Below are 16096 nucleotides of genomic sequence, written 5' to 3' on the forward strand. Positions count from 1 at the left end.
GGGGGGGGCGGGCAGAGTGCGAGGCAGCCAGGTGTTGCAGGTCGGCATGTCACATTGCGGCTTGGGCCTATTTTCTTTCTTTGTTCTTAGGCTGGAGGATGCACAGAGCTTGGTGGAGCTCATGGGGCAATGCAGGTCTTTCCCTGGTCTCCAGCTCCAGCTGTTCTCCTGTCCCGCTATGGTCAGGGGTGAGTCGGGGGAGACTGAATGCAAGACTGCTGGGCGTTGCTGATCAGTGTAGTGGTCAGGGTAGCTGGAGGGTGGGGTGATGTAGCCAACAAGGGAGCCTGTAGCTCCACGGGGAAGGAATCCTGGGCCTCCCTGGGTGGTGGCTTGAGGCAGGGTTGGGCACTGCAGCTGGGGAGGGAGCCTGGATTTCTGTGGGTGGCAGCGACTTGGGACAGGGTGGGTGCTTAGGTCCCGGAGGGGGCCTCGAGCTCCAAGGGGCATACACTGAGAGCCTCCATGAGAAGGCGGCAGCAGCTTGAGGCAAGGCTGGGAGCTAATGCCAGGGAGATGGCCCGGGGCTCCGAGGGGTAACACTGAGGGCCTCCGTGGGCGGCAGCAGCTTAGGGCCTGATGAGGCACTCCAGTGAAGGACAGAGCTCATTTCTCCGAGGGGTGGGCGCCAAGGGCCTCCGCTGGGGTGGTGGCTTGAGATGGGGCTGGGCACCTCAGCCAGGTAGGAGGCCCAGAGTTCCAAGGGGCGGTGCTGAGGACCTGCGTGGGTGGTGGTGACTTTGGACCTGGTAGGGAAGCCCATAGCTCCGAGGTGCGGGTGCATAGGGGACCTCTGCGGGGTGGCGGCTTGAGGTGGGGCTGGACGCTTCAATCCGGGTGAAGTCCCAGAGCTCCGATATGCGGGGGCCGGAGAGCCTGCATAGGCTGCAGCATCCTTGGGCCTGGTGGGGTGCCCCAGCCGGAGATGGAGCCCGCAGCTCTGAAGGGTGGGCGCCTACGGCCTCCCTGGGCGACGGCAGCTTAAGATGGGGCTGGGTGCCTCAGCCAGGGCGGGGACCCAGAGCTCCGAGGGGCAGGCGCCGGCAGAGGCTTTGTGCCACACACAGGGCTCTTCAGCAGGGATGGGGACCGAGGGGCCGATGCCTAGGGCCTCCCTGGGCGATGGTGGCTTGAGATGGGACTGGGCACCTCAGCCAGGATGGGGACCTGGAGCTCCGAGGGGTGGTGCCAGTGGTGGCTTTGGGCCATGCGCGGGGCACTTCAGCCAAGGATAGAGCTGGAAGCTCCGAGGGGTGGGCGCGGAGGGCCTCTGCGAGAGGCGGCTGCCTGCGACAGGACTGGGCGCCCCAGCCAGGAAAGGAGCCGGCAACTGTGTAGCCAGCAAAGAAACCCACATCTCCACAAAGTGGCATCCGAGGGCCTCTACAGGTGGTGATAGCCTGGGGCCAGGTGAGGCAGTGTAGCTGGGGAGGGAGCCAGGAGGTCCACACGGCCATGGGCCCGAGGTGCTTGGGACGCCGCAGCCGTGACAGCAGGGCCACGGTAGCCGGGCGTTGCGGGCCCCAGCGTCTCCAGGCCTTGGACTGGTGCGGCTGGCCGGGGCGAGGGGTGAGGTGAGGGAAGCAAGAGTCTTTATGGGAACTCACTTTCAGAGAATCTCACAGTCCCACCCGTGCCATCGCCCTCTTACCAGACCCCCATTTCTTTTCAAACACTGTGAAGTTGATTGCTTTACTTTTCTCCATAAATGCTACTATTTTCTATTGACATAACGTTTTTTGTAAATTTTGCATTACTTATGAAAGAAGACATAGAAAAGTTAAAACTCTGTAGTGCCCATTTTACTTCTTGAGACCCTCATATGACTCAGAAATATTGTCTGGATATTCATTTGCGGGGCTGTCAAACCTAAACTCAAAATTCCTTGATAGTTACCGCCTTCCTTCTTTCCTTTCTAATTGTGGCTGAGTCGCTTGATTTTGTCTTTCACAGAAGAAACCCTAGCTCAGTTATTAATACAAAAAACAACACTGATCCTATCAAAATAAATTGACAAGGATGTTTAGTCATCCTTTAAAACCTTTCTAAATAAAATGAGCTGCTTGTTGTTGTTTGGTCCTAGGGGAGGTAAGTTTCAGGTATGCAAAAATAGAGAACTTGGAACTAAGATTCTGTTATAAACACATAACTATTGGCTTAATAAGGCTTAGTATCTAAATAGTAACAGCAATTTTTAAAAAATGGAATATTAAAACTGAGTTGAAAATGATTCTAGGAAAACATGTTTAAAGTTATTATTGGATGGTAGGGCTATGAGGCGGAGTTGGTCTTGGAGAAATGAGAACAGCAATAAAAAGGAAGTAAAAAAAAACCACATATACTTAGTTCCAGAAGACAGGACTGACCGGAGCATAAAAGCAAGATGAATGATGTGAAGCTTGCTGTCTTGGGTGGTGAAGGAACAGGAAAATCTGGTGAGTCATGATGTTTTCTGTGGTATGATATAAAGTAAAGAGATAGTGAGAAACATACTGACATGTTTACCATTAATAATGTAAATAACAACTATATATATGGATATACATATAACTAATTCTCTCAATAGGATGACAGCACTTTTTTTTTCATTATGAGTTTCATTTTTATAGGCAAGTGACTACATATTTATAGAATACATAGGTAAATGTAGCAAGAAAACTGAAATATTAATTTGCATCTTGTTCTACCGATGTTTAAAATTCATAGGAATAACAGAAAATCTCTTCATCACTATCCCACCTACTTCTTGTTCCAATCACCTGCCCCACACCCATAAACATGGGCCCTGAAAATACTCTTTTTGCTCTGAAACTACTGTTTTTGCTCTGAAACAAGAGTGGAGAAAGATGTTTGGAGTTTTGTGGATTATTTTTAAAATGCAGCTTTACTGTGGTGAAAGAACTTTGGAAGAGTGTGACTTTGTGGATACTCCAGAACTGGGCAATGTTTGCCCTAACCTTGGGAGTCATGTTTTTGTTTCGTTTTGCTTTGCTTTAGTTATATTTACATTATAATGGTAGAGAAGATGCCACCAATAGAGCTACTTGAACTTAATAAATCACAACACAGTAACTATCAAGAGACCCAGAAGCTGCAATAAGGTAAACTAATACCAGAGGTCCTTTCCTGATTTCTTGGATTTTTAAATCCTCAAATCCTTAAATGACTGCAAATGTCAACCAAATTGTGTCTCTGTCACTCTCATATGTAGTATCTTGGAGACAGATTTAATATGATAGAGAAATAGTTATCAAAGTTCTGGCTTCTCAAATATAATGAGAAATCTGTTTTTGTTACAAAAGATAAGTGACCTTATATTTTTGCATTCATGAATTAGCTACATGGTTATTTAAATGTGGAACACTCTAAGATCACTTTCTAATTTTCTTATCATATGGTTGTCTCACAGAAATATTGTTATTATTTAGCTCATTGCTTAGTAAAATTTTAAGATCTCCATTGATGCTGAGAAATTTTTGACCTGAGAGATAAACCTTATGTGTGTAACTAAATTATCTGTATTCTGAAATACAGACCATAAATGTAACTTGTTTGTTTTGCAGCCCTTACAGTAAGATTTCTTACCAAGAGATTCATTGGAGAATATGCTTCTAATTTTGGTAAGTCACCACTCTAGATAATTTTACCATGTAATTTTAGCACCAGAATTAAATCTCACTTAAAATCAAATAAGCATTTTGATAGAATCTTCCTTGTCTCCATTATGGAGCAATATATTTATTCATATATTCTTGTTAGAAATGTCAAAATAAGTACTTAAATTGAATATTATTTTATGATAAAATTTGTCCAATTTTATGCTGTTTGTTTAATTAGAAAGTCAATTAGTTTCAAAGTCTAGAACTAGAAAAACTTTAAACCTGGGATCTTCTCCCCAACAGTATTGTGAAGCATATTAGCCCAAAAAGCTTTTATAAGTTATGAAACAATTTTGAAATAAAATCAAAATGTGAAAAGATAAGGATAAATTAAAGCTGAAAGCACAAGTAACTACAAAATAAATCTTTTCTAGTTTCACTAATTCTACCACACATTTCTGTTATTTTGATTAGGATTATCATGATGTATGGGAAATATCACAGCACAAAATGTGAGAAATTTGTCACAAATTTGAGTATTTTTTTTTGCTTAGTAATTGAATAAATAATAAAATTTTACAAATTGTTCATTTCTGAGGGTAATGATCTCAGTTGAAAAGGTTGGGGTAACCTACAAGGCATAAGATAATGTCCTAGAAACAAAAATAAAACATAAATATAATATATAATTTTAATAACAATAACAACAACAAAACCTTGCCTTAATATTTTATACATTATAGATAAATAAATGAAATGTTTACACCTTTCTGACTGTTGCATATCACTCAAAAATCTAAGACCTCGAGACTTTTGGAAAGACAATCAACTGATCAAAAGCTCATCAACTCCAACAACAAACTATCAAAAATGACAATTAAAAAAAATGAAATCTAGAAGGGGAAATAATACAATACTAAAACACTGAAAATTGATGAGCCTTCAGGGCAATTTTTGAGATTCAAGAGTGAATATTTTTAAATAGCTAGAAGGAAATTTTATGGTTTGGAGTCAGTAGTAAATCTATGAAGTTTAGATGGAACTGTCTGAAAACATAATTTAAGGTTTGGTGAACCTATTATTTCATTAAGTGTAACCAGGAAGGAGTCAGTAGTCAACCCTAATCCTTGAGGGATGGAAAGCCATTACAGCAATTTGGTCAGATGGGTGACATGATCTGGCTACAAGGTTCACTTTTGCTTCTGTATTGAGAACACACTAGGGACAGGAAGGGAGTTAGAGGATGGATGAAAACAGAGTTATGATGTAAGAGGTTTTGTAATAATCTAGGCAAGTAATATTGTTATTTAGAGTAATATTAATGGAGATGATGACCCTCAGAAAAATTCAAAATATATATTGAAGGTAAAGTGAATAAGAAATTTTAATATAACATATATATGATATAAGTCAAAGCAAGAATCAAGGATGTGCTTAAGGCTTTACCTGAGAAACTGAAGCTTATGAGTATGCCATGTAACAAAATGGAAAATTGTGGAAGATGCAATCTTTGCAGGGAAATTAGAAGTTCAGTTTTAGGTGTGTTAATATGTCCATTAGGCATCTAAATGAAGATGTTCAATAACAAGTGGTTGTTTCCTGGAGTTCAGGAGGGAGGCCTGGACTATAGATATAAGTTGAGTTCAACAGAAATAATTGGCACATAAAGACTTGGAAGTAGATGTGATCAGAAAGAAAAGCTAGGTAGAGGAGGGATCTATGAACTGGGTCCATCTCTGAAGTGTAGGAAGACATGTGGGGGGGGGGGTGAACAAAAAAGATTAAGACAGAGAAACAAGAAATAAAGAAAAAAAAAACAAAACTGGAGAGTATGTTGCCTTGAAGGCCACTTAAAGTAAATATTTTAAAAGTGACCAAATATATTAATGCGACTGATAAAGCAAATAAGATCAAGACATAAAACTGACAGTTTAAAAACATTTAATTTAGGTTAAATTTGGTATGTTTGTAAGATGTTGGTAATGATATAGTAAAAAGACAAAAAAAAAAAAAGAACTATGATGCACAAGAGGGAAGCAGAATTGCTGTATCCATATCTTTCAATAGGTAGGAGAAAATCATGAATAGTTAGTGAATGGATTGGCTTTAGATAAGAACACAGATATTTCATACAGCAATAGGAAGAAATACAAGTATATAAATACAGAGACTTGCAGGTGGTTAAATATAGTGGTGAGGTTCATTTGTAAGAAGCAAATGAGGTTTTTGGTCACCAGCAATAAAAAAAAGCCACTGCTAAAATATGACTGGCTAAATTTTCCATACTGTGATTCAGATATGAGACCCTTTATTTATTCTGGGGTATTTTCATACTGATAATAGATATTCATATTTTTTTCAGAATCTATCTATAACAAGCATGTGTATTTGGAAGGGAAACAACTAAATCTAGAAATATATGACCCATGTTCTCAAGTAAGTAAATCAAAATATTCTTTTTTATTTTATTCTTTTTCAGTCATGATTTAAAGATTGAATAAGGATAAGTGAAAAGTTGCCAGTGTTACAATTGAAGTTTCTTCTTATTTTAATTATTAAAGTTTTAAAAAATTACTTTTATGTTGTGAATTCTATTATATGGTACTTCTGTATATTTATGTGAAGAATTATCATGTCACAAATATCTATAAATAGCAACATTAGGCTGTATTTGTAACATACTTGTATCAGGTCACAGTGTAGCTGTCAGAAGTTAACAGTTAAATGACTTAACAATGACATTTTAAAAATTTTTACTAAGTTACATTTGTAACTAACCAGTTGTTAATAGAGCACAAGTAAGAAAGATTTTGAGTACAAATCTCTGACAATCCCTGTGAAAAATAAAGGAGGATTATATAAATAAGAGAAGGAATAGTTTATTCAAAATTTCAATAAAATTCAAAGTGACAGATTATTTTAGGTAAGCAAAGTACACCTTAAATCTTTTTAGCTAAACCCTGTCAATATTTTTATTTTTTATTGATTTAAATACAGTAGCAAAAATCAATAGATATTCCATTTACTAACATGGATAGAAAATAGGTCTTTTTAACATGTAATCACTTTTAATTAAAGAGAAAGGGCGATTGAAAAGAGAAAAACAAAGAAACTGTGTTTTAGAGTATATCAGTATATGGCTTATTAAAGTCTTTTCCAGGTGAATGGGTCTCCATTAATTAACTGGGTAAAGTATAAAATACAGAAATCAGATCCTACTACTTTTAATGTATTTGATTTATTTTCAGCCACAGAAAGCAAAATTCTCTCTCACAAGTGAACTTCATTGGGCAGATGGGTTTGTTATTGTGTATGACATCAGTGATAGGTCTTCATTTGCTTTTGCAAAAGCACTGATATACAGAATTCGGGAGCCACAAACTAGCCATTGTAAAAGGTAAGATATTTCTCATTCCTTTTGCCTTTCTTTTTAGTAAATCATCATATAGCTGTAAGCATCATTAGGAAGAGTTTAGTACAGCCTTCCAATTACAAAATTTAACAACCCTGAACAATTCACCTTCCCATTCCATAGGAGTTACACTTGTAGTAAAAGGAATAAGATGAGAATGCTTTATATCCTGGCTGACATAAACAGTTACTCGCCCCGAGTAAATGGCTATTTTACAAGACTGCTTCTATTGTTAACATGACACTCACTTGCGAAATAATAGTCCTCTGTACACAAGATAGTTTGCTTTCCAACTCTTTCTTTTTTTTCTCACAAAAATGTTAAGGTTACTAAATAAATTCAGATTTATTACTTTTGTCATCCTATGAAAACCAATTCCTAGCCATTCGGTTATTCAATTTATCATCGCAAAATAGCCTGAATAGTCAAAATGTTTACAAATTCTAAGTATTAAAATACATTTTTCTTCATTTTACCTCTGAAAATAAGAGCTGAACAACAATTCCTGATTGTTAATTATTTTGACACAAAGAACTATGAGGGAAGACATGATTGTCCTTTAAGCCATTGTTGCATTAGAAAGTAAACATCTAAGCATCTGAATTTTCTATTTTTGTTTTCCCTATTTTTTGGTTGCTTTAGCCTTTTTCATTTAAGATTCATATTTTTGTTCAACATGCTGATGCAAAGGGTTTTTGTGCTTTATTCAGATTTGCCTTTAGAGTCTAAAATAACACCCAAATTTGGTAAGTAAAAAAAGATAATTGATAACTGGAAATTGGTGTATGTGCTTTGCCTACTGTAAAAAATCAAAAGATAATAATTGACAAAAAGTATTTCCCTGGAGTCAATTGACTTGCATTTTTGTTTACATTTGATTTACCTTAGGTAAACTATCTTAATCTCTTCTAAAGCTCATTATTTTAATTATGTAACTGATGGCAGCATGATAAGAGTAAAATATGTGATTATACTAAAGTACTTCATAGCTTTGATTTTCTATATTGCTGATACTTTAGAACTCCAATGTTTCAAGGATTAAATATCATTATATTTAAACATAATGTAAGTAAGGGACAAATACAATTTTTTAATATTCCTCCAAATCAAAATAATCACTCAGAAGACTTAAAAACATATCAAAATGTATAAAGGTATACTTGACATTTTTCAGGCAATCTTCTTGATTTGTTGATGAAATAATTTATAGATTATTTCTAGTTCTCAATCTGAGGAAAGTTGGGAAAGCAAAACATGGAACTGTTTTGTAAATTACATCTGGTATTTGTGGCTGACCCTTCAAAAATTTTCACAAACACTTTCTCATTTGCCCTTTGCAAGAGTTTCATGAACTAAGTTGAAAAATACATTATTAACAGCCCCCAAAGTTCAGGTCATACAGTGCTTTTTCTTTTACTTCTCACACTGTTAAGCGAATGAAACCAACTTTTCATGTAATCTGGACCAAATGAGAGCAGAAGACTCTGTGTTTAACCATTTCTTCCCTATAGCAGATGTCTTGCTAGACAGTCATGCCATTTAATGACTAGTAGTTGTGTTTTGTTCTTCAAATCAAACTCTATTTTTTGATTATTTCACTATAACCAAGGAGAATGTATGGATATTTGCAGAAGACATTTTATCTTAACAAAGAAAATTTTTTCTTATGCAGAAAAGCTGTAGAAGATCATGGATTGCAATTTTTTTTCTAGGGCATGTTATAATGGACATTAGCAAAGTAAAAACGGCAATGAATGTTGAATAATATTTTTGCTTAGGAAAATTATATCTAAATTGACTCTTCAAGTAAGCAATTGTATAAGTAAACAGATATTTGTTGGTTCTTCTCTTACAATTAATAAGGAACATAAAAAAGAATACTTAATAAGTATCTTTTATTGTCTGACACTGCGCCAGGTGTTTTTACATACATCATGTCATTTAATCTCTATGAGGATTTTATGTGAGAAAGAGTATCTTATTGTTTTTTACAGATAAGGAAACTGAAAGTGGGAAAGGTAACAATTATACTTGGTTAGTAAATAGAGTTAGTTTCAAGTCTGTGTCACCTAAAACCCCAGGCTTTAAGAGCTTTGTGGCTTCTGTGTCTTTTTTTTACGATATTATATCTAAAATAATTTTTTGTAAGTAAATAGGGATGTGTCATTTCACACACACAAGGCAACACACATACACAAGGTAACACACATACACAAAGTTTTTCTTTTCTTTTTTGATTCATAATTCTTTAAATATAAATCACTTAAAAATTGTTAAGATGAACTTGTCAAAAGTTGTGTGTTTGTATTTCAGAGCTGTGGAATCAGCGGTGTTTTTGGTTGGCAACAAACGAGATCTTTGTCATGTGCGAGAGGTTGGCTGGGAAGAAGGACAGAAGCTGGCACTGGATAACCGATGCCAATTCTGTGAATTGTCAGCAGCAGAGCAGACTCTGGAAGTAGAAATGATGTTTATCAGAATTATCAAGGACATCCTGACAAACTTCAAACTCAAAGAAAAGAGACGACCCAGTGGATCTAAATCAATGGCCAAATTAATCAACAATGTATTTGGAAAGAGAAGAAAATCTGTTTAGTAGACATGATTCTAGCAGATTTATCATATCAAAGAATTTCAAACATTCACATGATAATTAAATTAATTCTTTGTCTGCAATTTTTAAACAAAGAATTAACTTGGAGATATAAAATGATTGAGCATAAAACACAGCTGTATTTTCAACTAAATTGTCTGCCTTTTGGTAATTTGTAGCCTGTTCATTCTATATTTATTGTACAAAATTGCACTCACTATAACCTGTTGGCGAATAGCTATCTAGTTTTTCTTTTTAAATGATCTCTTCTTATGTAATTTTGTTCAACTATTATGCTATAGTTTGCAGTTTACCTTTATTTTATGTAGTCCTTTTGAATGAAATATATAGTTATATTTATACAGTTAATACATTATTGGGCTGAAGTTATCAATTTGTGAAAGTTTTAAATTTATTTAATAGAAATGCATGGATTTATTTATCTTTATAATAATTCAGTAAATTGCATAATGTTACAAATATTTTGTAATATAACTCAGGCACAAGCAGTTAAATTCCTTGTTTTAAGCATATATTTTGTAGTTTGTCTGTTGATGAAAAAAATCTACCTTCCTTTGTTGCATGTTTTGTTAGCAAGGGCTATTATCACAGATAAATTAAATTATACAGCTGAGATCCTTTTTAGATCAAAAGATTTAGAAACCTACACATCATAGGAAAGAAAAAAAAAGTAAAAACTGGTTTGCAAGTATATAACCTTAAAGGCTTTGTTACCATGAAATAAATATTTTTATATTAAGTGCAAACATTTTAGGCCTTCTCAGGTTACTTTGATTATCATAACCTTCCAAAGATGACTGTCTGCCTCTTAGATCACAGTATCACTGTTGCAGCCTTTGTGAAGCTTGGTCATGTTCTGTCTTTCAAGTTGAGACTCAAGGCCTAATTTTAGCCAAATTGTTGATAATGAAAGTTAGGTTTCAGACAAGTGAAACAGACAACAAACAATGACCCCCCCGCCCCCCTCCCACACTTGGTTAATAAGTATGTCAAGAACCTGGCTGGAAGATTTTGAGTAAAGAGTGATAGACTGGCTAGGTGCCCGCCCTTCAGAGCTACGGGCTCCATCCCTGACTGAAGCGCCCCACCAGGCCCAAAGCCACCACTGCCCACGAAGACCCTCAGTGCCGCCCCTCGGAGCTCTGGGCCCCCTCCCTGGTTGAAGCACTCAGCCCCGCCTCAAGTTGCTGCCCCCACAGAGGCCCTCAGCACCGAGCCTCGGCGCTCCAGGCCCCCTCCCTGGCAGAAGTGCCCAGCCCTGCCTCAAGCCACCACTCCCACTGAGGTCCTCAGCACCTGCCCCTTGGAGCTACGGGCTCCATCCCTGACTGAAGCACCTCGCCTGGCCCAAAGCGACTGCTGACTGTGGAGGGTCTCCACGCCCACCCCTCAGCACCGCCCCTCGGAGCTCTGGGCTCCCTCCCTGGCTGCAGCTCCCAGCACCTCCTCAAGCTGCCACCCCTGTGGATACCCGCGGTGCCCATGCCTCAGAGCTCTGGACCCCCTTCCTGGCTGAAGCGCCCAACCCAGCCTCAAACCACTGCTGCCCACCAAGGCCCCAGGCACCTGCCGCTCGGAGCTATGGGCTCCATCCCTTACTGTAGCACCCTACCAAGCCCAAAGCCGCTGCCAGTTGGGGAGACCCTTGGTGCCACCCATCAGAACTCCAGGCCCTCTCCCTGGCTGATGTGTCCAGCCCCGCTTCAAGCCGCCACTGCCCAGGGAGGCCTGCAGCTCCCTCCCCATGGAGCTCCTGGCTCCCTTGTCAACTACACTGCCTCGCCCCCAGTCAAACTGACCACTACACTGACCAGCAACATCCAGCAGCTTCACACTTCACCTCCCCCAACTGGCCCCTGACTACAGGGAGACCAGAGAACAGCTGGAGTTTGAGACCAGGCAGAGACCTGCATTGCCCCATGAGCTCCATCCAGCACTGTGCAGCCTCCAACTTGGGACCTAAGAACAAAGAGAAAAAGAAGCCCAAGCTGCATGTGACACGTCATCCTATAGCACCCAGCTGTCTTGCACTCCACCTTCCCCAGCTGGACCTGGTTGCAGTAGAACCTGAGATCATCTGGAGCCCTATGACTAGGCAGAGACTTGCAGTGCCTCACCCACCCAGCTCTGTCCAATCTCCAATTTTGGACTAAGACCTCATATTTGTGTAGGGGAATAGTAAATCTTAAGGAGGCTGGTCAACTTGTGTGTCTGTATGATTGTATGTTCTAGTTTGTTTGTTGTTGTCACTGTTGTTTTTTTGTTTGATTGTTTTTGTTTTCTCTTATTCTTATCTGTCTTCAGGTCTAAATGCATTTATTAGTGGATACCTTTGTCTGTTTTCCCTTTTATTCTCCTCTGTCTCCACCTTCCACTTCCCCTCCTCCCTGTTCCATTTCTTTCCCTTTTCTTACATCATTTTACTTCCGGGGAGCAAACAAATACCCCCACTTCATGAACAGATTACAAGGCAGTGGGAAGCAGAATCCAGCATATTCATACACCTGTCAATGGATACTGGAATCTACATATAAATTTTGAATAACAACTCCCCCCGTCAAATAAATCTCAACACTGCAAAAGGTATAACCCACAACCTACAGTCTAGCTTCAGAATTGAACAAAGTCAGAGGTTTCATGTAAGGAAGACTAGGAGATTGAGCAGACAGAAGCAAAAGCAACCCCACCACTCCTGAACAACAGATTAAATGAAGACAGAGAAGAAAAAAAAGGAAAAAGTGGGGAAGCAAATCTACACAAATGAAGAAAAATTAAAAGAAGAATACAGGTCTCACACTGATCCCTGGGAGATAACAAACTGAGAAAACAGACTTCTGAATGCAAACAATGAAGAGCCCCCAGAATAACTGGTCACATACTACAAACCCAGATATCAAGACATTAGTAGAGAGAATAAAAAAAATGGAGAAAAGACAAAAGGAAAATAGGAAGAAGTTGATAACTGAGATAACAGCAGTAAAGAATACTGTGGATGAAATAAATAACAAACTAATAAGCATGGAAAGCAGAATTAGCCAAGCAGACAACAGAATCTCAGAACTTGAAGACCAAAATATAGAAATAAACCAAACTGTCAAAAACATAGAAAAGTTCTTAAAAACAGAACAAAACCTTAAAGATTACTTCAAGAGAGCAAACCTGAGAGTAATTTGACTTCCTGAGGCAGAAAGAGAGACAGAAACAACCCTGGAACAAACATTCTATGAAATTATTCAAGAAAACTTCCCTCACCTCATCAATGGTGCAAAAATTCAAACACAAGAGATCCAGAGAACCCCAGCAAGACAACAAATGAGAAAACCAACTCCTAGGCACATAGTAATCTGCCTGAACAAAATAGCTATAAAAGAAAAAATCCTAAAAGCAGCAAGAGAAAAAGGTCAGAATACCTACCAGGGAAGACCAATCAGAATAGCAGAAGACTTATCTACAGAAACACTTCAGGCTAGGAGAGCTTGGAGTCCAATATTCAAAGTTCTCAAAAATAAATAATTTCAACCAAGAATAAGCTACCCAGTCAAGCTAAGCTTCATCAGTGAGCGAGAATTAAAATCTTTTCCAGACCACCCCTACAAGAAACTCTTAAGAAAGTATTAAGCACAGAAGAGATGGGGGGAAAAATGTTCTTCACAAGAGTAGAGGAAAATGATTGAAAACATACATGTACCAACCCCGCCAAAACCAAAAGAAAGACAACAAACAAACAAGTACAACAACAACTGTATAAGAACATCATGACAAAGATAAACCCTCACATTTCAATAATTAGCCTGAATGCGAATGGACTAAATGCACCACTGAAAAGACATAGAATGGCAAAATGGATAAAATATCATAAGGCAACAATATATTGTCTCCAAGAGACTCGTCTCACCAGAAAGGACATTCACAGACTCAAAGGAGGCTGGGAAACAAATTTTTAAGCAAACGGACCACAAAAGAAAGTTGGTGTTGCAATCTTAATCTCAGACAAAATACCCTTTAAGCTATCAAAAATCAGAAAAGATGAAGAAGACCACTATATAATGATAAAATGTTCAATCCATCAACAAGAAATATCCATCCTAAACATATATGCACTTAATATGGGTGCACCAATGTTCATAATGCAGCTACTAGGCAAACCTAAAAAAGAGATTGACTCTAACACTATTATAGCTGGGGTCTTTAATACCCCACTCACAACACTAGACAGATCATCAAGACAAAAATCAGCAAGGACAGTCAGATCTTCAATGAGACTCTTGAACAAATGGACTTAATTGATACCTACAGAACATTCCACCCAATGATCACAAAATGTACATTCTACTCATCACCACATGGAACACAGGCCAAGAAATACCACATCAATGGCCATAAATCAATAAAATAATTCATAAGATTGAAATCTTGCCATTTACCTTTTCAGGCTACAGTGGAATAAAAACAAATATCAACACCAACAAAATTTCCCCAAAGCCCACAAAAACATGGACACTAAAGTGTATGATGCTGAACAATGACTGGGTCAGTACTGAAATCAAGAGGAAATTGAAAGATTCCTGAAAACAAATGAAAATGAAGAAACATACTACCAAAACCTCTGAAATGCCATGAGATCAGTTTTAAGAGGGGAATTTATATCTCTGTGAGCACACATAAGGAAAATGGAAAGATCACAAGTGGAGAGCCTAACAAATCTTCTAAGGGAGCTGGAAATAGGAGACCACCAAAACCCCAACTTTAGCAGAAGATTCCAAATCACAAAAATAAGAGCTCAAATATGGGACATAGAAGACAAAAATATCATAGAAAACATTAACAAAACAAAAAGCTGGTTGTTTGAAAGAATTAACAAGATTGATGGTCCCCTACCCAGGTGGACCAAGAAAAAGAGAGAAAAAGCCCAAATAAATTCAATCAGAAATACAAAAGATCAAATCACAACTGACCCTGAAAAAATACACAAGATTATCAGAGATTACTATGTACACCTATATGGAAACAAACTTGATAACCTAGATGAAATGGAAGACTTTCTGACATCACACACCTACACAAGTTGAAACAAGAAGACACTGAGAAACTAAATAGACCAATAAAAACCCAGGAAATTGACTCTGTCATACGAAACCTACCTACAAAAAATAGCGCCCTAGACCAGATGGCTTTCCAGCAGAATTCTACAAAACAAGGAAGAACTGATACCAATCTTATTGAAAGTATTCCAGGCAAGATGGAATTCTCCCCAAATCATATTATGAAGCTAACATTACACTGATACCCAAACCGGGTAAAGATGCAACAAAGAAAGAGAACTACAGGCCAAAATCCCTTATGAACATAGATGCAAAAATCCTCAACAAGATTCTAGCAAATTGGGTGCAAAAACACATCTCAGAAATCATCCACCATGACCAAGTAGGCTTCATCCCCAGGAAGCAGGGCTGGCTCAACATTTGGAAGACCATAAATGTATTAAATACATCAATAGATGTAAAAGCAAGAGCATCTCATTAGATGCAGAAAAAGTTTTTTATAAAATACAGCATTCTTTCTTGATAAAAACCCTCAAACACCTAAGTTTAGAAGGAACATACCTCAAAATAGTAAGTGCCATCGATGATAAACCCATGGCTAACATATTGCTAAATGGACAGAAACTAGAAATATTTTCCCTGAAAACTGGAACAAGACAAGCCTGCCCACTCACCTCTCTTGTTCAATATTGTGTTGGAAGTCCTAACCCAGGCATTTAGACAAGAAAAGGAAATTAGAGCTATCCAAATAGGAAAAGAGGAGGTCAAGTTATCCCTCTTTGCTGATGATATGATCCTATACCTTGAAAATCCAAGAGAATCTGTCAAAAATCCTGCTTGTACTGATAAAGGATTTTGGAAAATCTCAGGGTACAAAATAAATGTGCAAAAATCAGTTGCATTCCTATATATTAACAACAAGCAGACAGACACCCAAATAAAAAGCACAATCCTATTCACAATAGCCACACACACAAAAATGAAATACCTCAGCATCTTCCTAAGCAGAGAAGTGAAAGACCTTTACAATGAGAATTATAAAACACTGCTCAAAGGAATCAGAAGACACAAACAAATGCAAAAATATACCATGCTCATGGATAGGAAGAATCAACATAGTTAAGATGTTCATTCTACCAAAGGCAATCTACAGATTCAATGCAATACCCATTAAGTTACCAACATCATTCTTCTCAGACCTGGAAATGACAATACAGAAATTCTTATGGAAACTTAAATGGCCATGAATAGCCAAAATAATCCTTAGCAAGAGAAACAAAGAAGGAGATATCATACTTCTAGACTTCAAAGTTTACTATAAGGCTATAGTAATCAAAACAGCCTGGTATTGGTACAAGAACAGGCACATAGACCAATGGAATAGGATAGAGATTCCAGGAACAAAGTCTCAATTCCTCAACCAACTCAT

General features: G+C 38.2%; 1 protein-coding gene across 1 annotated transcript; it reads left to right on the top strand.

Moving 5' to 3' along the window:
- Nucleotides 1-2343: 2343 nt before the first annotated feature.
- On the top strand, nucleotides 2344-9905 carry RERGL (RERG like). Its single transcript, XM_008072650.1, has 5 exons — nucleotides 2344-2435; nucleotides 3564-3620; nucleotides 5962-6035; nucleotides 6848-6996; nucleotides 9325-9905. The coding sequence occupies exons 1-5, from the start codon at nucleotides 2384-2386 to the stop codon at nucleotides 9605-9607; spliced, it is 615 nt and encodes a 204-aa protein (XP_008070841.1). The 5' UTR covers nucleotides 2344-2383; the 3' UTR covers nucleotides 9608-9905.
- The last annotated feature ends 6191 nt before the right edge of the window (nucleotides 9906-16096 follow it).

This window comes from Carlito syrichta, unplaced genomic scaffold (assembly GCF_000164805.1).
Source record: "Carlito syrichta isolate Samal-C Ts95f unplaced genomic scaffold, Tarsius_syrichta-2.0.1 Scaffold315374, whole genome shotgun sequence".
Taxonomy (NCBI): Eukaryota; Metazoa; Chordata; class Mammalia; order Primates; family Tarsiidae; genus Carlito; species Carlito syrichta.

What these genes read in the sequence shown, in the direction of transcription:
- RERGL (XM_008072650.1), top strand. Translation starts at nt 2,384, where the DNA reads ATGAATGATGTGAAGCTTGCTGTCTTGGGTGGTGAAGGAACAGGAAAA. An exon ending in TGAAGGAACAGGAAAATCTG is followed by an intron (nt 2,436 to 3,563) that starts GTGAGTCATGAT and finishes TTTGTTTTGCAG; the next exon opens with CCCTTACAGTAAGATTTCTT. An exon ending in AGAATATGCTTCTAATTTTG is followed by an intron (nt 3,621 to 5,961) that starts GTAAGTCACCAC and finishes TATTTTTTTCAG; the next exon opens with AATCTATCTATAACAAGCAT.